The sequence below is a fragment of the Cnephaeus nilssonii genome (genome assembly GCF_951640355.1).
Source record: "Cnephaeus nilssonii genome assembly, chromosome: 1".
NCBI lineage: Eukaryota > Metazoa > Chordata > Mammalia > Chiroptera > Vespertilionidae > Cnephaeus > Cnephaeus nilssonii.
This window is the reverse complement of record NC_137072.1, coordinates 17,861,837-17,882,777: the sequence shown is the minus strand read 5'-3', so window position 1 is coordinate 17,882,777 and position 20,941 is coordinate 17,861,837. Positions and strand designations below refer to the sequence as shown.

The 20,941-nt window shown below is 41.3% G+C and overlaps 1 protein-coding gene across 1 annotated transcript in view; it reads left to right on the top strand.

The window, feature by feature from the left end:
- The window catches only part of MYO3A (myosin IIIA), a gene marked incomplete at both ends in the record, with an annotated part of 210,068 nt that overhangs the window by 49,082 nt on the left and 140,045 nt on the right, over window positions 1-20,941 (top strand). Inside the window, 3 exons of the mRNA XM_079797460.1 lie at window positions 1,309-1,454; window positions 8,812-8,877; window positions 12,665-12,820. Of these exons, the coding sequence (XP_079653586.1) occupies window positions 1,309-1,454; window positions 8,812-8,877; window positions 12,665-12,820 (368 nt within the window). The remainder of the gene's footprint in view (window positions 1-1,308; window positions 1,455-8,811; window positions 8,878-12,664; window positions 12,821-20,941) is intronic.

Below are 20,941 nucleotides of genomic sequence, written 5' to 3'. Positions count from 1 at the left end.
TCTATTTACCCAACCCAATAGCATACATTTGCTCCTATATTCTTCCTCTATCCCATCTTCTTGACTCCTTCCTGGAGGAACTTTCATCCTAGATGTTGTATTTATCATTTCCTTCCTTTATTTTTTAATCACACTCATATGTTTATATTTAAACTCTTTTCTGTTCTTACTGTTAGTATCAGGTATGAGTAAAGATATATTTATGAAGGAGTCACCCTTCCTGGATGGAATGTGTGTAAATGCTAAAAGTAAACTGAACTGTGCCAACACGGGGATATTTTAATGTGTTAAGCCTGATGTTAAATGGAGTCAGACAGATGAAATATTGTTCCAGACAGGGCCTTAGATTTCTTTTGCTCGGTGTATCATTTCAAAGTACTGTAGTTAAATTATAAACTCTAATCTGCCATCATCCCCAAATCATTTTTATTTGTTTTATAAGTTGGAATTCACAAAATGTAAAATTTTTAAAAATTTAAACAATAGTTTTTTAAACGTAAAGTTGAATTTTCTTTCTGTGATCATTGATGTTCTGAGTCATTATTTGCAGTCCATCTGTGTTTATATTTGCATATTTAGAAATAAATTCTGAAGTAATTATTTAGTATTTATTCTCTGTAATACTATTTTATAATAGTGCAAAAAAATCTTATTTTTTTTCTTATTTCTCTATTACATCTTTTGATTAGTGAAAATTTTAAAAACCTGGCTGTAGTTTTACAGTTTAGAATGCTCCCAGGTAAGTATTGATAAATCTTTACCAATGTTTATTTTTATGTAGTATATTTTTCTTTTATTAATGGTGTAAATCTTATTGCATTCTTTCAAACTTGTCTCATTCCTCCCTTGCCTTCCAGTTATCAGGAAAGATCAAGGCCATTTAAATAGACGGCTCTCGAACTTATTTTTAATTCACTAAGATATGTTCTTTATCTTGCCACAACGAAAGACTTCATTCACTAATCAGATGTTCACTGAGCGATAGGGATTGCACAATCTTTAGAATCCCATCTCTTTCCATTTGGGACACTGTTTCTTTGCCCTTTCTGTTTGACATTTTCAAAAATATTTCTTTTCATAGGCTTCTTCCCTTATGTTTGCAAACCTGTGTTTGCTAAAGTATTCTCTGTTCTCAGAATGAAAATACTATTAATAATAACAGTTTAAGCTTTTACTCTCCCAAGTTACTGGCTTTACTGTAGCTATCAGACTTCATCAGTTTGAACACTTACACATTATTCTAAACATCTTGCTACATGCTTGTTAAAGTCACAAACTTCACTTTTTTTTCCTTTCATTTTCTACTAGGTGATTGCATGTGAACAGCAATTGGATACCACTTATGATGCCAGGTGTGACACGTGGTCCCTGGGGATCACGGCCATTGAGCTAGGGGATGGAGACCCTCCACTAGCCGACCTGCATCCCATGCGAGCACTCTTCAAAATACCAAGGTCAGTGGATTCTAACACTCCGCCCATTGTCTGCAGCCCAGTTTTCTTCCTCCAGCTACTGAGTGCTCATCATGCTCATCATGCTCATCATGGAAATACTCAGATATATTTCAGCAAGTTGGGAGCAAAGTGTCTTGGAATATCATTCTGCTTCTTTGAGATAGTGTGTTTCTTTAATAGTTTCATTTTATTGGTCTGTTTAAGTAGAAGAGTTTTCTCTTTTTTTTTCCCATTTTTTTATTAAGGTATTATAAGTGTACATATCTTACCATTGCCCTCCCTACCCCATTCCCATATATGCCCTCACCCCCCCAGAGTTTTGCATCCATTGGTTATGCTTATATGCATGCATACGAGTCCATTGGTTGATCTCTTATCTTCCCCACCTCTCCCTAACCTTCCTGCTGTAATTTGACAGACTGTTTGATGCTTTACTGCCTCTGTATCTATCTTTTTGTTCAACAGTTTATAATGTTCTTTATTATCCATAAATGAGTGAGATCATGTGGTATTTTTCTTTCATTGACTGGCTTATTTCACTCAGCATAATGTTCTCCAATTCCATCCATGTTGCTTCAAATGGTAAGAATTCCTTCTTTTTTATGGCAGCATAGTATTCCATTGTGTAGATGTACCACAGTTTTCTGATCCAGTCATCTGCTGATGGGCACCTAGGCTGTTTCCAGATCTTAGCTATTGTAAATTGTGCTGCTATGAACATAGGGGTGCATATATCCTTTCTTATTGGTGTTCCCAGTTTCTTAGGTTATATTCCTAGGAGTGGGATTACTGGGTCAAATGGGACTTCCATTTTCAGTTTTTTGAGGAAACTCCATACTGTTCTCCACAGTGGCTGCACCAGTTTGCATTCCCACCAGCAGTGCACGAGGGTTCCTTTTTCTCCGCATCCTCGCCAACACTTGTCATTTGTTGATTTGTTGATGATAGCCATTCTGACAGATGTGAGATGGTACCGCATTGTTGTTTTGATTTGCATCTCTCGGATAATTAGTGACGTTGAGCATGTTTTCATGTGTCTCTTGGCCTTCCTTCTGTCTTCTTTTGAAAAGATTCTATTTAGGTCCATTGCCCATTTTTTTATTGGATCATTTATCTTCCTTTTATTAAGTTGTATTAGTTGCCTGTAGATGTTGGAGATTAAACCTTTATCAGTGATACCATTTGCAAATATGTTCTCCCATACAGTGGGCTTTCTTGTTGTTTTGTTGATAGTTTCTTTTGCTGTAAAAAAGCTTTTTATTTTGATGCAGTCCCATTTGTTTATTTTCTCTTTAGCTTCCATTGCCCTAGGGGCAGTATCGGTGAAGAAGTTCTTTTGGCATATATCTGAGATTTTGCTGCCTGTGGATTCCTCTAGTATTTTTATGGTTTCCCGTCTTATGTTTAAGTCCTGTATCCATTTTGAGTTTATTTCTCCTGCATTGATTTAAAGGCACAAAATACAACACAACCAGGTACAAAACACAGGGAACTGAACAGAAATGTATTCACGCTATTGATAATCCCCAATAAAGGTGACCACCAGAGAAAGGCAAATTAGGGAATAGGAGAGAAAGAAGAATAGGAGAGAAAAAAGAAAAAAAAAAGAAAAGGAGTGTCAGAATGAAATTGGGTAAAGGAAAGAAAAAGTAAGAGAGAAAAGAAAGAGAATAAGAAAGAAAAGGGGACCAAACTATATATATGGGGAGAAAACTCCAATAGAACAGCCACTAATCCCAGCAAATGCCAGCAACAAGTACCTGGAGTTTAATACAAACTGCAAACAGCAACTAATATCAAGCGAGGCAAGGGAAAACAGAAGCAAAAAACAATCAAAAACAAAGCAAACAAAAAAAAATAAGCAAAACAATCTCACAAAAAAGCATAAAGAATCAATATAGTCAACATTCAAGCAAACAAAAGCATAAGAACAGAGAGAAAAACAATTTTTGTATAGTTAAGACAGAGAAGAGAGAGGTGTGTATGGACTTGGAGCAGGGAATTGGAAATCCTCTCTAATAAAAAAGTAATATGCAAATTGACCATACCTCTGCCACACCCATAAACCACACCCACAAGCCACACCCACTAGCCAATCAGGAGCAAATATGCAAATAATCCCAACCAAGATGGCTACAGCCACAGATAGCAGGAGGGAGGCTTGGGTTTCCCAGGCAATGGAGGAAGCCAAGCTTTCCGCCTGCCCTTGCCGGCCTAGGCCTCTACTCAAGGCTACAAAGTTTCAATTATAGAAGGTAAACAAATCCAAACAGAAATGGCGGCAGACACGGAGCTGGAAAGAGCTGGAGACTAGGGTTTCCACCAGCAATGGAGGAAGCTAAGCTTTCCGCACACCCTGGTCGGCCCAGGCCTCCGCTTAAGGCTACAAAGTTTCAATTATAGAAGATGTACATAAACCCCAAAAGAAATGGCTGCTGCCACGGAGCAAGCAGAAGGCTTGGCTCTGCTCCAGGCTAAAAAGTTTCAATTGTAAAAGGTAAATAAACCCCAGATATCAGGGCCTCCGCTTGGATCACCAGCAGGCGTGGCCAGCCTGCAAACCACCACAGGCCCCTCTCCCAGGCTGCCCCAAGCCCCAAGGGAGCCCCCACCCTGATCTGGGACATCCTTCAGGGCAAACCAGCAAGCCCCCACCTGTGCACCAGGCCTCTATCCTATCTAATAAAAGAGTAATATGCAGATTGACCATCACTCTAACACACAAGATTGCTGCCCCCATGTTGACACAAGATGGCCACCATAAGATGGCCAGCAAGGGAGGGCAGATGAGAGGGAATAGGCCTTCAAGGGAGGGCAGTTGGAGGCGATCAGGCCAGCAGGGGAGGGCAGTTTGGAGGCACCAGGCCTGCAAGGGAGGGCAGTTGAGAGGGACCAGGCCTGCAAGGGAGGGCAGTTGGGGGCAATCAACCCTGCAGGGGAGGGCAGTTAGGGGTGACTAGGCCGGCAGAGGAGGGAAGTTGGGGGCAAACAGGCTGGCAGGGGAGCTGTTAGACATTAATCAGGCTGGCATGGGAGTGGTTAGGGGGTGATCAGGCTGGCAGGCAGTAGCAGTTCGGGGCAATCAGGAAGGCAGGCAGGCGAGCAGTTGGGAGCCAGCAGTCCTGGATTGTGAGAGGGATGTCTGACTGCCTGTTTAGGCCTGATCCCAGTGGGATCTGGCTTAAACGGGCAGTCAGACATCCCTCAAGGGATTTCAGATTGGAGAGGGTGCAGGCTGGGCTGAGGGACACTCCCCCCCCCCTGTGCACGAATTTTGTGCACCGGGCCTCTAGTTAGATATATTAGTAGGGTGAAATTTTAACAGGGGGTAAACAGAAAGAATAGGGAAAATCTAAAGCAAGAAAAGGGTAAGAGAAACAGGACACCAAAAGGGGAAAAGTTAGGAAGAGAGTGATAGCATAAAGGAAGAGTTGAGATAGAGTAAAACGATCCAAAAGGAAAGATGATAATAGAAATTAGAACATTAATTCCAAAGTATAATAAAGTGAAAATAAATTGACACTTAAAAAAAAAAGTAAAATAGTAGTAGTAATAATACTGATTGGAAATAAAAATGTAATAATTAAAAATGTAAAATCAAGTGAGGAAAAAAGGATAAAATTAGTTTCTCAAGTAAAATATGAAGAAAATAAGAATAAAAAACAATAAAAATAAAATAAAATAAAATGTGCAGTAGTGAAGGTCATTCACTTCCTCTGTTGTTCTGTTTGGCACACCTGTTTCCCAGTGAGGACAGTGTTGCAGATCCCTGCATTCCACTGCTCCTCAGTGTAGTAAGCCAGTCCTGATTTTTAAGCAGGCGGTGTCTTAATTTCTCGTATTCCTTTATGTTTGATTACACAAGAGTCAATTTGTGATTCAGCCCCTGGGTGGCAGTGTTCCTTGATTGACTTCCGGGCCTCTCTAGCCTTCTTTCCTTGTGGTACTCAATACCAGTTTGTGGAAGTGGGCTGCCTCCCAGCCGGCTCTCCGAAAGTCACTTCCCGCTCCTATCCCCAGGTTCCAGAAAAACAACTTTCCCCTGCAGTCTCTCAGGGGTCCCCAACTGGGTGATCCTATGTGTTGGACTTGGATTTGAAGAGAAAAAGCCCAAGTGTGCAAACAACGGGGCTGCAGGCAAGTCTGCGTATCCCCCTTTTCCTTTTGGGTCTAAGCAGCAGGCACACTTTTAAGATCCTTAGGCTTTTCTTTTGCGTCAGAGCAGCTGCTAACAGATCCCTTCTGTTAGCAGCTCTGAGGACCCCTTTTCACATTCACGGATCACGCCAACCCCAACAGCCATGGACTTTTCTAGGCACAGACCATCCCCGGTCCTCCAGCTCCCACAGTGTGCGCGTTTCTCTCTCCTGCAGGGACCAGAGACCTCACCTTATCCCAGGCAAAATCTGACCTTTCCGTGGTGGAGTGTAGACCTCTTCTGAAACCACGTATTTGTGCCAATTGGCGACCGGTGTTCTGGGATTTGCAGCTGTTCGGTGGTCTCTGCAGTTGCAACTTTTCAAGCTTCCGATAAGATCCACTTTCTTCTTCAAGATGGCGCGGTTTCCACGTCGGAGCCGGTCGCTCTGAGAGGGAATCAGCCACAGTGGGAGCTGCCCGGTTAGGGGAACCTTGTCCAGCAGTCCCCCACCCTCTCTTGGAGTTTAGCTGTCCTTTAACTCGCCAGCAAATACTCCCCATGCGACCCTCAGCTGTTCCTTCTTTCTGCTCCGGGACAAGGCTCAGGACCCGTCTGTCTATTCCGCTGCCATTTTTTTCTCCTACCAAAGAGTTTTCTCTTGATACTTGGTATGCTTTTTTTTTTTTTCTTGTAAGGATTTGATATCAGAAAAAGGAGTTCCTCCCAGTCTTTATCCACTCCCAAGTTAGTCAGTGAGGCACCCTAGTCCACAGTCAATGCAACAGTGATTTGCTTCTCTTCACTCTATCAATCTAGTTATTTCACTGCTTGCTGAGACTTCTTTTTGTTTAGGATTTTAAAATAATATTAAGAAAATTTGCCCTAACCGGTTTGGCTCAGTGGATAGAGTGTCGGCCTGCAGACTGAAGGGTCCCAGGTTCGATTCCGGTCAAGGGCATGTACCTTGGTTGCAGGCACATCCCCAGTAGGGGATGTGCAGGAGGCAGCTGTTTGATGTTTCTCTCTCATCAATTTTTCTAGCTCTCTATCCCTCTCCCTTTCTCTCTGTAAAAAATCAATAAAATATATAAAATAATATTAAGAAAATTATAAAAAAATTTATTGATAAAGTAATAATTATTTAAAATATGTTAATGTTTTGAATATATTAACATTAAACAGTAGACCTAGAAGAATAATTTTGTTGGAGCCATGAAAGCACATTCCTATATCTATGTAGACCCCTCCCCTTCAGTGTTGACAAACTTTCCGCTGCTTTTCCTATTACTAATTAAACACTGTTTTATATATTTGGTTAGTTCCTAGATAGTTCAGAAAGGTGATATGAAAAGACTGCTTATATTTAGTATAGATATAATATCTTCTGAAGACTTTCTTAAGGATTTTGCCTGGTACCTTAATTCTAATGGAATGACAGGGGTCCAGGGCGGAGTGGTAGGTGGTATGTTATAGTTTGTTAGCACATTTTCTGTTAAATTCTCTGGTCCAAACACCTACAGAACATATAATCATATGTACAAAGTCTTGGGGGTCGGTTTCCAGTCCTAAGAATTCATGCCAATATTTCATATTCATTTCCAAATGGATCCTTTTGGAATATTTGGCATGTAATTAAATTAGTATAACACCAACCATTTGACTTTGTGATGTTACTTTTGAATTTCCTGTCCTATCTATAGGTTCGGAATGATAACACATAACAATGTCAATATATTTTTAGGCCTGATTGTTTATAAAATATATCACTTATTTTGTAAGTGGAGAAACAAGATTACAGAAAAGAACAGAAAACCTGCTCTACACCATGTCTAAGATATGTCATTAAATTTGAGGAAAACAGAAAATAAAAATCTATATTTCCTAACTCCTACTATGTAACATGAAGCACTGTATTTTCTGACCATTTTAATCATGGTTTCAATGACCATAGTTAGCCCAGTGTTATTACTCTTGGTGGTGTTGCTGCGTGGAGGAGTGATGACACCGTAGATACATGTACCCATGAGCAAGGCACTTACGGAAACTACCTCATCTTAGTTATTTCTTACTGCTGTCACCACCAGTATATCTCCAAAATGGACCTCTAAGAATTCCTACTGACTCTAGAAACAACTATAAAAATGGGATCTGAAAAGGTGCCCACTTCTTAGTGCTCTAAAATCACCAAAACTCTTATCCTGAGCAAGCCAATAGATTGCTTACAAAGGAATTTTTCAGGAGGACAAGAAACAAAGCAAGATTGTTGGAGGAAAGAATTACTTCTTTTAATGTGAAATCAGCAATCTCCAAATAGTCCAAAGGATTGTAAAATGAGCTTTAGGGGTGAGCCAGGGTAGATAAGTAGCTGCACTTTTCTTTAATCAGACTGTACATTCATTCCATTATAAGCTATTCAGGGAGTAATGCAGGACTGAAGACAAGATGTTTCCATCCCACTAGTGAAAACAAAGAGCTGTTTAGAATTAACATAAAGTGGTACTTCAGCTAGTGCAACCCTCATGGTTGATCAATGTCGCTTGATTACAGAGTTAGCTCAGCCTCATTTTCAAGTGAAATTCTTTTGTATTCATGAACATGTTGAAGAAGAAAAGATTTGTTCAGCTTAAAAATTAAAAGAATTAATAACAAAATATTTTAAGTGGCATTCAGAGCTTTATAGCTAATCGTATTTTTCAGTGCCTTACTCTTGTGGCACTATACCTGGCCACGTATTCACTAACAGCAGAACTCGTGGAGACATTGTCCTGTGTGCCTCTCTGCTGAAGTTTCCTCCATCTCCTGAGAAACTCCTCTCAGGTCACCTCTGTGTACTCTGGACGGCCCTGAGAGACTTCTGCAAGACTCAAAGCAAAAATTTTTTCCTAGTATTTCTTGTTTCTATTCTGTTCAGTATTGATGTTTTCCCCTACGGCTGTTAGCTAAAAGCAAGAAGGTTCTTTAAAAGAAAAAAAAATTATCAGTTAGAAAAATTGGGTCATCTATTAAATGCTTTCAGAGAAACAAGAAACCTGTCATTTTATATAAAGAATGATTAATAACTCATTTATCTGCCTTTGAATTGGAAAATGATGTGTATAATACTTGATTTTACCCAGCAGGACCTGTGAGGGCAGTACTGGATTAGTCCGGTTCTGCCCCTCAGTGTGCACTGACTGACAGGTGTGTCTAATTCAACCTTGATTATTATTTTTCTAGGAATCCACCCCCCAAACTAAGGCAGCCTGAGATATGGTCAGCAGAATTCAATGATTTCATTAGCAAGTGAGTAACAAGATAGTCTTTTTTTTTTTTTTAATCAAAGAAACATCATCTTGCTAACTTTGAAATGTGCCTTTTAGAACAATTCCTTCATACTTCCTCCTTACATTTTATCTATTAAACTAGAGGCCCAGTGCACAAAAATTCATGCACTGAGGCAGGGGGTCCCTCAGCCCGGCCTGCCCTATCTCACAGTCTGGGAGCCCTCAGGGGATGTCCTACTGATGGCTTAGGCCCATTCCTCATGGGCCTCGCAGCTTCTGGGACCCACGGCTGCCTGAGCCCTGGGCCTTGCATTCGCTGGGGCTCACAGCTGCCGGAGCCCACGGCAGCCTGAGCCCTGGGCCTCATAGCTGCTGGGGCTCACGGCTGCCTGAGCCCTGGGCCTCACAGCCACTGGGGCTCACAGCTACTGGAGCCCACGGCTGCCTGAGCCCCGAGCCTCGCATCTGCCATGGCTCAGGGTTGCCTGAGTCCTGGGCCTTGCAGCCACCGTGGCTCAGGGCTGCCTGAGCCCCAGGTCTTGCAGCCGTAAGAGCCACTGTGCCCTGCTGCACCGCGTGAGCAGTCCCACTGCACCACAAGAGCTGCTGCTCGCAAGCTGGGGGGAGGGACTGAGAGGTGCTCAATGCACCTCATGATGATGGGTCATTTGGTCTTTCTGGGCATCATGACACTGGCTTTTTATATATATAGATAGCCCCAGAGGTTTCCACTATCTTCTTCAAAACAAGCATTTGTTGTGTCTTGTGAATGTTCAGGGAATTCATTGTTGCCCAAACAATGACCTCAGGGCCCTGTTGATTCACTTATTGGTAATAAGTTTGCAGACTTTCCATCATCCAGTAACACATTCTTCTGACCACCTGCCTTTAGTAGCTATACCCTCAGCTTCTCCCATCTGCTCACTCACCATCTATTTAGTCTGTTATTTAACCCTTCACTTATCTTTATCATTAATTCTCATCATAATCAGGGAATATTTATTGTAGTTGGTGAATCTCATATTCATATAGATAAAATGCTTATACATTTGAAATTCAGAGAACATTTTTAATTTGATGGATACTTAGCTCAAGTGCAGTGCCTTCAGACAGTTGACCAGATACCATGACTTCAGACATTTCTAAATATCTGTCCCACAGACTCTGTTTTCACAATTTTTATTATGACTTCACCTTAGAAAATAAGGGTAAGAGATGACCCCAGGTTGTAAATGGAAGAAAAGGGTCATTAAGATTTGGTGTCAGACTCCACTCCAAAAATGTAGAAAGGGCAAAGAAAGTAGAGGAACCAGTCATACCCATCCATAACTGCTATCACTGGTTTTCCTACCAAGAATATCTGTTTATTATTTCAAAGTCAGGTGCATAGATTTAAGTGTTGTGGAAACCTAAAAAGAATTGATAATAGTTTTTTTCTTAGTTTTCACTTAACCAGTCATTACTGAGTATGTATTATGCACTAGAGAATATTTAATAAACTGCAATAGAATTTCATAAATCTCAGGAGAACCATTGGTAACTCTGAAGGGCTCCCCGCGATTCATAATTATGCCCATGTTTGCAGATCCTTCCACGCAAATCCTGAATGGAACCTGGTGACTGACATATTTCACACAAGTTCACCTCTGAGAATCATTTACTGATTTCCTCCAGGCAGTTAATTGTCTGTTCTGTATGCTCTCATTGTAGTGTGTTTGTCTTCCTCTTGTAATATTGCCACTTTCATTTAACTACCTTCTTACAGGTCTTTCTCCCTACCTAGACAGAAAGTAACTCCAGGGCACTGAATGTGCCTTACCTGCCACTGTAACTCCAGTGTCTTAGCAAAGTGCTTGCTACACATCAGATATTTTATGAAGTTTTACTTGAATAAAATCATTTTATATGTGACTAAGTGCAATATAAGTGCTGCAGATGTCAGAAATCATCAGTCTGCTAAACTAAATGAAAACTCTTGTTTGTGTTTTTTAGATGTCATAATTCTTATTCCTTAGCATATTTTATTTAGCATACCTGGGAAATATCTTTTTGGTTAAGCCCAGTAAAATAAATTGCCAAATTATCATTTCAGGAAGATCAACAATACAGATTAGAAATGGCACTGTTGAAATCAAGGCATAGATTATTTCTTTTTTCCTTTTTCTATATCCCCAGATGACAGCCAAACTCTGACCAGTTTTCTCATAATCATAGATCCTCAGAATCTCAGGGTTGAAAGAGTATTGTAAATTTATATAGCCTATTCTTATAGTAGTAGAGTAAATCCTTTTCAAACATGTCCAGTGAGCAGTCATCCAATCAGTAGACACCCCTAATAAAAATAATCATACTTCGCCGAAACCGATTTGGCTCAGTGGATGGAGCGTCGGTCTGCGGACTGGAGGGTCCCGGGTTCGATTCCGGTCGGGGGCGTGTGCATTGGTTGCGGGCACATCCCTGGTGGGGGGTGTGCAGGAGGCAGCTGGTCGATGTTTCTCTCTCATCGATGTTTCTGGCTCTCTGTCCCTCTCTCTTCCTCTCTGTAGAAAATCAATAAAATATATTTAAAAAAAAAAAAATAATCATACTTCCCCAATGCTGCCCATTCTATCTTTGGGAAACCTCACTGTTGAAAGTTCTTCCTTATATATATTTCTTCATTTTTAAATATATTTTATTGTTGATAATATTATAGATATCTCCCATTTCCTCCCCTTTCCCCCTCCTCTCAGCCCCTATCTACCCCTCCCCAGATCTTCACTACCATATTGCCCTTGTCCATGGGCTATGCATATAAGTATATAACAGGGATCTCTTACCCTTTGGGACAGCATGGACGGGCCTGGAAAATATTATATGAAGTGAAATAAGCCAAACTTAGTGAGATCATGTGAAAGACAAATATCACATGATCTCACTTATTTGTGGAATCCAACGAACAAAATGAATTGACCAACAAAATAAGACCCGAAGCAGGGAGGCGTGGAACAGGCATACTTCGAGGTGGGGTTAGGGGGACAAGAAGAGATAAGCCAAAGAAAGTTCTTTCTTATATTAACCTGAAATCTGTTTCTCTCTTAATTCTACCAGTCCATCTGTGGTTTTTTTGTCCCCTGTAATCACCGAGAACTGTCTAATCTCTCTTCCAAACATATGAAGACAGCATCACAGCTGACTGAACATCCTACGTTTGTTCCAATGTTCCTCCTGTGATGTTGCCTAGGTGCTCTCACTCCCCACCTCCTCTCTTAGGACTCTGCTCTGGGCGAACCTCTCAAGAAGACGTGTGACCTACATGTACATCTACTGTATAACCTCAGAAAACATCTACTGACATGGAATTTAAACATCCTCCGTACATTAGCCTTCTCAAATGGGTTCGCAGTTTTATCACCTAGCAAGAATTACATCAATGAGAAGCCTTTAGAAGCATTAGTGAGGGAAACTGAAAAGTTTGTTTTAATTTCAGATAAGCATTAAAACTGTAATGACTTCATTGTTATTTATTTTTAGCTAGTAACATGTAAAGGAGACTTCACAGTGGAGACCGAGTTTAATTCTCACTATGCAGTAATGCTTGCGAGGAGACTAGGGAAGTAGTACTTAGTAGCGTAATCACAGATGTGTGCACTTTCACAAATATTCATTTTGTCCCATGGGGCTTTAACAATTTTTTAGATGTTTTTGAGACCTGTTCTGAGCAATTATGAGGAACATTATTCTCTTATGTTCAAGTAGTTTTAGGAATATGAATCATACTTTATATAACTTATCTAATAATCGCATGTTCTTTTTTGCCAGTGCAGGTGCTTGACTAAAGATTATGAAAAGCGTCCAACAGTGTCAGATCTTCTGCAGCATAAATTCATTACTCAAATTGAGGGCAAAGATGTGATGTTGCAAAAACAACTCATGGAATTCATTGACATTTATCAGTGCATGGGAGGCACAGAAAAGGCCAGGTAATCAAATAACATCTTAACTTTAAAAGCCCAAGGATCATCTAAAGACTGAACAAGTTTATAAGGAAATAGTTAAGGTGAGAAAAGTAGTTAAATGCCATGGTTGTGGTTTAGAGCTCAGGGGCATTTACATGAAAAGTGATTGTCAAAAGTTGAGTTGCATCCGAAACTGGTAAAATTACTGGCAGCATTTCTACAAAACCTTCATCAAAACAAAGAATGTAAACTTCAATAGGTGACTAGTATTAGTGTAAATTTTCATGTATTTTCTGCTCCTCTGTAAAGTAAGATATCTTAGAATTGAGATTTAAGAAGGAACATAAAATTTGATTTTTTGATACTATTATTTGTTGGTATCATTTTCCTTGGTTGAATTATATTAAAAAATAATTAATATATTTATTTATACTTCTTATTTGAATTTTTAAAAATCTATGTATTTATAATATTGCCATGTTTTTTTTTATTTTTTTATAGATAGTATATGTGTTTATTTTAGGAAATTTAGAAGATAAGAAGAAATGTAGAACATAAAATCAATCTATAACCTTATAGTATCTTATGAACAGAAATATACTTTTAAAAAGTTGAGTAATATTTTTGTGTTTTGGAGACTGCCTTCTTTCACTGAATAGTGAATATCAATGTCATTAAATATCCTTCTACCAAAAAATTTTAATGCCTGCACAACATTCTCTTGCACAACTGATATAAATAATCCTCTATTATTAGACATTTAAGTTGTTACTAGTTGTTTTTATTCTAGTAAGTAACACCATACTGAAAAGAGCTGTACCTGAATCTCTTATTATTTCCTTAAGATAAATTAACTATAGAATAGTACTGTTAAGTCAAAGAGTAGTCATTTGTCATTTAAATTCATTCTTTGAGAATCCTATTAGTTTCATCTCGGGAGCCTATCACTATTTAGGGAGTTGGGACATGACTTAAAAGACAATTATATTTGAATTCCTTTTGCAGTTTTACATATTTAATTCCTGTTTTCTTAATGCCTACTGTATGCAGGACATTGTACGAGGACTTTATTTATATTACCCCATGGGCTTTTACAACAACCCTGAGAGGAATGTGTTTGATACTCCATTTTCACAGCTGAGAAGAACTGAGGTTTGAAGGGACTCATTAAGTTGTATGAGGCTGTAGAAGTAATGAATGACTTAGCAGGATTTCACATCCTGATCCCAAAGCCCAAGCTTTATTAACATCAGAGTAAATGGCCTAACAATTGTGGAAGATCTGGGGAGATATATCCTTGCCTATGTGAGCTTACAACTTTGCTGGAGAGACAGAATTAATACACCTGTAATGAGAAAAAATTAAAGTTGTGAGTGGAATAGAGTGCCAAAAAGAAAGAAGCAGGCATGGGATTTATAGCAAAGAGGTGGTCTTTGGCTCATACATGCTCACATTTTTATCCTTGTGTGAATACAGTTTTATAGTCTGCCACAGCCCCATCCTTCTCAAAACAAACAGACAACAGGAGCTGAAGTATACCAGCATTGTACAGGGTGTTCAATGTCAAGAACTCTGAGGGATCTGAGATTTTACCCTACTTGAAAGCTAATAAGTTGACTTGCCAGTTTCATGAAGGCTAGAAGAAGATATGAGACTCCTGGATCAGAGACAAAAGACTTTGTTACTCACAGTTAAGTCAGCAGCGTGGGTTTTATGTTCATGCTTGTTGTCCTTGCCCAACAAGTCACAGGGGTGTTGGCCTAAGTAGGTACTGTATACACAGTGGGTTTGCCTCACTGTTGAGGCACCCTAAGCATGAGAAACTAATCTTTTAAGGAGTCTGCCTGCAAACCAGTCCAAGCTTATCCCTGGAGCAAACATTATCTAAACTTCCATCTGTTCTGGAGGGAGATATATCTTTGGATCGTAATCCTGGTGCTCTGAATTCTAGTGATAAAAAATTTTGAAAGCTGCTATATTTTGGGCACTGTGTTAGACTCAGTACTTCTGTTTCTGAATCACACAATTTAGTCTTGTTTATCCAACTAAGAACTCAGAATATGCTTTCAATATGAGAACTCATGTCTTACACAATTATGGGAAATTTTTAGTCATTTCTTTAAATATTGATCTTTTTTATTTTTTTATTTAAAAGAGATAAATATTGGAATGTCCTACTTTACATATTTTATAATTTCTTTTTCATGTTGTCATCTATTTATTAATCTCTGCTGCATTATGGATGATTTCTTCAGAATTGTTTCCCAATTCACTATTTTCCTCTTAGACTAAGCCTAGTATAAATTTACTAGAGGCCTGGTACACAGAAATCATGCACTTGGTGGTAGGGTGGGGCAGGGGGCCCCTCAGCCTGGCCTGCGCCCTCATGCAGTCAGGAGTCCTGGGGTGATGTCCAACTGATGGCTTAGGCCCACTAAGCCATCAGTCGGACATCCTTAGCATTGCCATGGAGGCGGGAGAGGCTCCCACTACTGTCGCTGTGCTCGCCAGCCGTGAGCCCAGCTTCTGGCTGAGCGACGCTCCCCCTGTGGGAGCACACGGACCACCAGGGGACAGCTCCTGCATTGAGTGTCTGCCCCCTGGTGATCAATGCACATCATAGTGACCGGTCATTCTACCACTCAGTCATTTGCATATTAGCCTTTTATTATGTAGGATACACTATAGATGAGGCCCCCTAGAACCATAAGAAATGCAAAATATTCACTGTTAACTCATTCTCGAATTGCCCCCACTTAAAATCAAATTGCCCCCCTGTGGGGCATGTGCTGCACCTTGGGAACCACTGGGCTTGACACTTTTCCTCTCTGAGCTTCATTTCTGAATACATACGCATATACCGCAGGAATTGTAATATCTTCTCAGCCTACCTCACTGGGTTGTCATGAGGAAGTTCTGAGCTAATAAACCTAGAAATGTTTCATCAAGTAAGTGATGTCTAAATGGGAAGAGATTGTTATTTTTAAGCCCATGGGTACCCTCGCAGGTAGCAGGTGCTGATTAGGGGAGGAGGGCATGATTGTTTCCTGGGACTGTAGCTATCAAAGTTTTGCAGAGGGTTATGTAGGCCTCAGAGGGGAAGGCTCTGGCCAGCAGCCCCGTAGCGGTGGTTTGTCCCTGGAGGTGCTGGCCAGGGGGAGGGGGGTAGGGGGTCGCTAGGGTGGTGGCGAGGCTGAAGGGGCATTCTTTAAATTGTACGTGGCCATTTCGCAGCTGTATGTCCTCAGGGTGGGGCTCCAATCTCCTGGAGCGGGGCGGGGGCTGGGCCAGGGCAGAGCCAGGCAGGCTAGGAGGGCGGGTTTAGTCATGCCCCCAGAAAGGTTCAGCGCGCTTTCGCTCAAGAGATGGCGCTGCTGCTGTCGGGGGGACAGGAAGGCTCTGACCCTGGGGGGTCTCTTGGGCCTGCCTCCACCCAGGTCTGAAGTTGTAGGGAGGAGAGGTGTGCCCGGCCCCAGCGGAGGGGGCCTGGCAGTGGTGGGCCATGGGCCCCGGGTACCTCGGGGGCACTGAGGGGTTGTCACCATCGTGCTATTGTTGTGGGTGCCCCTGGTGGGGGTGACAGGGGAAGAGATCAGGAGTTGGAGGTGCTGGCTGCGGCTAACCCCGAGGCTGGGTCTTCTCCCCGTCTGGTCAGCCTCCCCGTCCCCCCACAGGTACGGGGGCTGGGGTAGTGTGTCTGTGCAGGGGTATTGGAAGAGCTCCCCATGCCCGCTTCCTCTTCCTTCTTTGAAGTCTGGGCTCCTGTCAGGCGCTCTCCTCAGACCCCTGGGAACTTGGCTCCAGCCGCCCTGCCCCTCCGTGACTCCCTGATGGCCCCGCCCCACTCGGCTCTCCCCGGCCACCCACCTGTCAGTAGGCTGCTGGGGTGCCCTGCTGCGGGCAGTGTGGTCTTGGAGAAGGGGTTGGGGGGGTGGGGAGCAGCTCCAGTAAAGTTTAGTAAACCTCGGGTCCGCATTGGGATTTGGCTGCGGGGCCGCAGAGGAGTCTGCCTGGGCGGGATGAAATTACAGGAGTCCCGGAGTTCCGCCCCATGGCCCCACAGTCCCACAGCCCCGCCCACCCTGCTGAACAGTCATGACGTGATGGCATTCCAGATAATTTGCATATTCCTCTATTATTAGTATAGATTCTATGTAGTGGTTTTTTCATGCTAATATTTTTATTAACATCTGTATTTTTCATTTCTAGACTTTCTCAATGTTTTATTTTCCACCATTTATTCTTATTCATATATGATTTCTTATAAATGGCTATTCATATATGGCAAATTTGTATTTGTGTGTGTGTGAGAATTTAATTCTTTCCTTTTCTTTTTTATCTTACACTATTTAGCAGTCAGTTTTTGATTTGCATTTCAATAATGGTGAATTGCCCTGGTTAGTGAGTTCATTTGTTTCCTTAATATTTTGTTTTCTTCTGTGGTTTAGAATTTTAGTTTACTCTCTCATCTTAGATGGGGTGTTTTGTGTTTTGCTTTTCTTTCTTTTGACATTCTTTTCTCCTGTTTTGAAGGTTTTTTTTCTTTGCTATAATGTGGCTTTAGGAGCCCCCTAGCCCCAAAGCCTTGCTGCCTAGCATGACTTGAGGATATCGCAAATCTAGTCACCAAGCCAGTATGAAATAGACCCCGTGTCTCTTGTCTCTGCTCCATTCTGCAATCTTAAGTAGCTGGCTGCACGAAAGGGAGAAGGTGCAGAATTTTTTCAATCTTCTCTTCCAGGCAAGTGAAACCCTTACACCCTCCCCCTCCTCCCCGCCACACACACACATGCTTTCCACGGAGTCTAGATCAGGACCTTCTTATGAGAGTTGGGTGACATAGTTCCTTTACCTTTCAGGCCTCTTCTGCCTATTTCTAGTTCTGGGCTTTGAGTCAGCCTATAGTTTCTGCCCTCTGTGTATATGATCTCTTAGGTCCACTGTTATATTAATCTTTTATTTTTCACAACTATATGTTTGAAGGAGGTGGAAGTGGATCTTGAATCATTAGCCTACAGTGCTTTTTGATTACAGATCTTAGTCCTAAGTCATATGAGGAGGGAAGATTTTACTGCTCTCAGCATTTTTGTACTAGTTCCAAATTATGAAACATACTCAGGAAAAGAAATGAGGCTCTAGTATGCCATGGGCAACACCTGGGCAAAAATAGCCCTCTTCAAGATCACACAAAATCATTTGATTTGTCACAGTTCCCAAATTGATAAGTTGATTTAAAATCTGACTGTGCTCAATCAACATAGCTAACTCAAAACTGATATTTTATTGTACCTGCTACTAACTTTTGAAATTGGATTGATATATGTGCTTGAGAGGATACTTTTAAAAAATAAGAAATCACATTCATTTTTAAAGAAGACCATTCTACTATACATTTTATGTAAACTGAGTACTTTAAATTTCTAGGTGATGGGGAGGGAGTGGTGTTAGAAGGCACTGTTGAATGGATACAAGAACTTTCTATTTTAAATCAAGGTCTGAGTATAATAAGTCACTTATAACTTCCTTAGCTAATTTGAGAAATGGAGATGTATGTGCATGCAGCAACTGCTTCCAAGACATACTCCTCATGGGAGTTATGGGTGACAATGTTAGAGTACAGATTAAATCAGCGAGAAATTCAAATTATAGAATGTTTTAAAAGAAAAGCTTAATTTCTCTGTTCAGTATTTTAAAATAATCAAAGATTTAATGGGAATGGATAAATGTCATTTGTAATGAAAACATTCTTGACTAAAAACAACAATATAAGTCAATTTAAGAAAAGCAATTTAGTGAAAAGTAATGAATGTCTGAGAGAACTGGGAAGCAGAGAGCCAGGCCTGGGCATGCAGCAAAGGAAGCGGGGGTCCTCAAATATCCTTCCTCAATAACTGCCAGTGACACCCACCCTCCACACCACAACATTTCTTTCAGCCACACTGGTTTCGTGAATGCCACAGCCACCTCAAACTGTCGGTAAACTGACCTTGAGCTCTGTGTCACTCCCTTGATCTTCTAAGGTCATTACAGGACCATCCGATTCCCCATGCTTAGGTCACAGGCCCGTGCTGTAGGTGAAAAGTACAGGGAGAAACTCTTGGTCCTCCCTCACTTCTGGTTTCTATTTGGGAGGCAGAGTCCTGTCTCTCAACCATCTGGGAACCACACCCCCTCCTCCAGGCCCTCAAACCCCAGCCCCTGGAGAAGAAAAGTATTCTGAGCTGCTGAAACAGTGGATATCCATTATGTAGAATATGCAAACAGGTTCCTAAAATGCTTTTATATATACCTTGAACATTTACCTAAAAATATTATTTAAGCTGTGATTTGCATTCCCTATAAATAAAAGAAAACCTAGCCCATTATCTACTTGATGATGACAAATTCCACATTAAAATTTCTTTCTGTGGTAGTTATAGTATTAATTAGGGGTCCAGTGCATGAATTCGTGCACCTTGAAAGGAACTGTGGGCCACGAGGCTGCATTGGGCACAGGGATGGGTCACGGTCCATCCTCAGCGTCCCCGCCCAGCCCCTCCCACCACAGCCCCCAGTCCCCTGTCTGCCGGCCTCCGCTGCTCCCATGGGCTGCTGGCGCCGGCCCCACTTGCACTGGCTGATGGTGTGGAACAATTGGGGCAGGCGCTGGCAGCAGGTGCGAGCGGCAGCAGGTGCGAGTGCCAGGCGGGATCACGGCACATGTGAACAAAGAATTTTCAGTAACCACCAGAGGCAACCCTGATGCCAGCGACTGGCACCCTGCCTTGGTCTGGTGCGCAGCGCCTCACCCCTACTCACCTGCTCCTCCATCCTGCCGTGGCCAATGACCGCCATGTTCCGCGCACGCTCACCGGTGGTCAGCGCACGTCATAGCAACTGGTTATTCGGTTCCGCCATTCGGTCTATTTGCATATTAGGGTTTTATATATATATATATATATATATATATAGATATGCTATCTTTTAAATTTCTTTTGTTTTATGTACAAAGCAAAATAACTTTAATATTTTATTTGACATGCTCAATATGCTGATGTTGATTAACTTTGAAATAGATAAATTAGATTTTGAATATAATTTTATAGTAGCAGAAGGAATCTATGTAAAAATTTAGTAGCTCAAACATAGTTATCGCTTAGGCCAAAAATACTAGCTGCATTTGTGGTGCTGTGTAATCACCTCCACCCCTACTCCCCACCTCCACCCCTACTCCCCACCTCCACCCCTACTCCCCACCTCCACTCCCACCCCGTGGCCTTGGCATATGTGGTTTTCAAACCAGGATATAAGGCAGTGATGGCGAACCTATGACACACGTGTCAGCACTGACACGTGTAGCCATTTCTGATGTCACGCGGCCGCTGAGGCGGCCGCATGCCAAGGATGAAACATTTGTGAAATAATGTTTTTTCCTCAAAGTGACACACTACCCGAGTTATGCTCAGTTTTTTGGCGAAGTTTGACACACCAAGCTCAAAAGGTTGCCCATCACTGATATAAGGCAACTGTGAGGATATAAGGATCCTGTGGTTTTCAAACCAGGATATAAGGTACATTTCTCAAAGGATTAACAAATGAAAGACAAACTAGAAAACTGTCTGACCATTAAATGCTAAAAGAGCTGTCAATTCTTTAGTTAGGTGTAAGACTTTATGTAATGGAAATTCACTTGAATGGGAGTTTTATTAAAAAATGAAGGGAGAGAGAAAAATCAATAATCAATAATAAAGTTCTTTCAGTGCAATTCAATGCATGGTTCCATTTTACTTTCTATTTTCTGAGCAAGATAATTTTTCTCTTAATGGCTGTGACCATGTCCTGGTGAGAATTATTCACCCTTTAGAGCATTTGCTCCTCCTTTCCCTTAATACATGGGATTTCTAAAATGCTATTCCAGCTGCTCTTACAATAAACAGCCTTTTAATTCCTGTCTCCACTTCAATTTCAAATATTTCAAAGATACTTCAAACTCAACATTTCCTAAATTGAACTGATGCTGTTCCACCCAAAATTAATTCTTTGTTTCCTGTCTTATTAATGGTACCACTACTCATCCCAGTATGCCAACCAGAATGCCAGCCAGAAATCTAGGCATTATCTTGACATGTTCTTCTCTCCTACTTTCTGTTGTTAGTCCATAGCAAG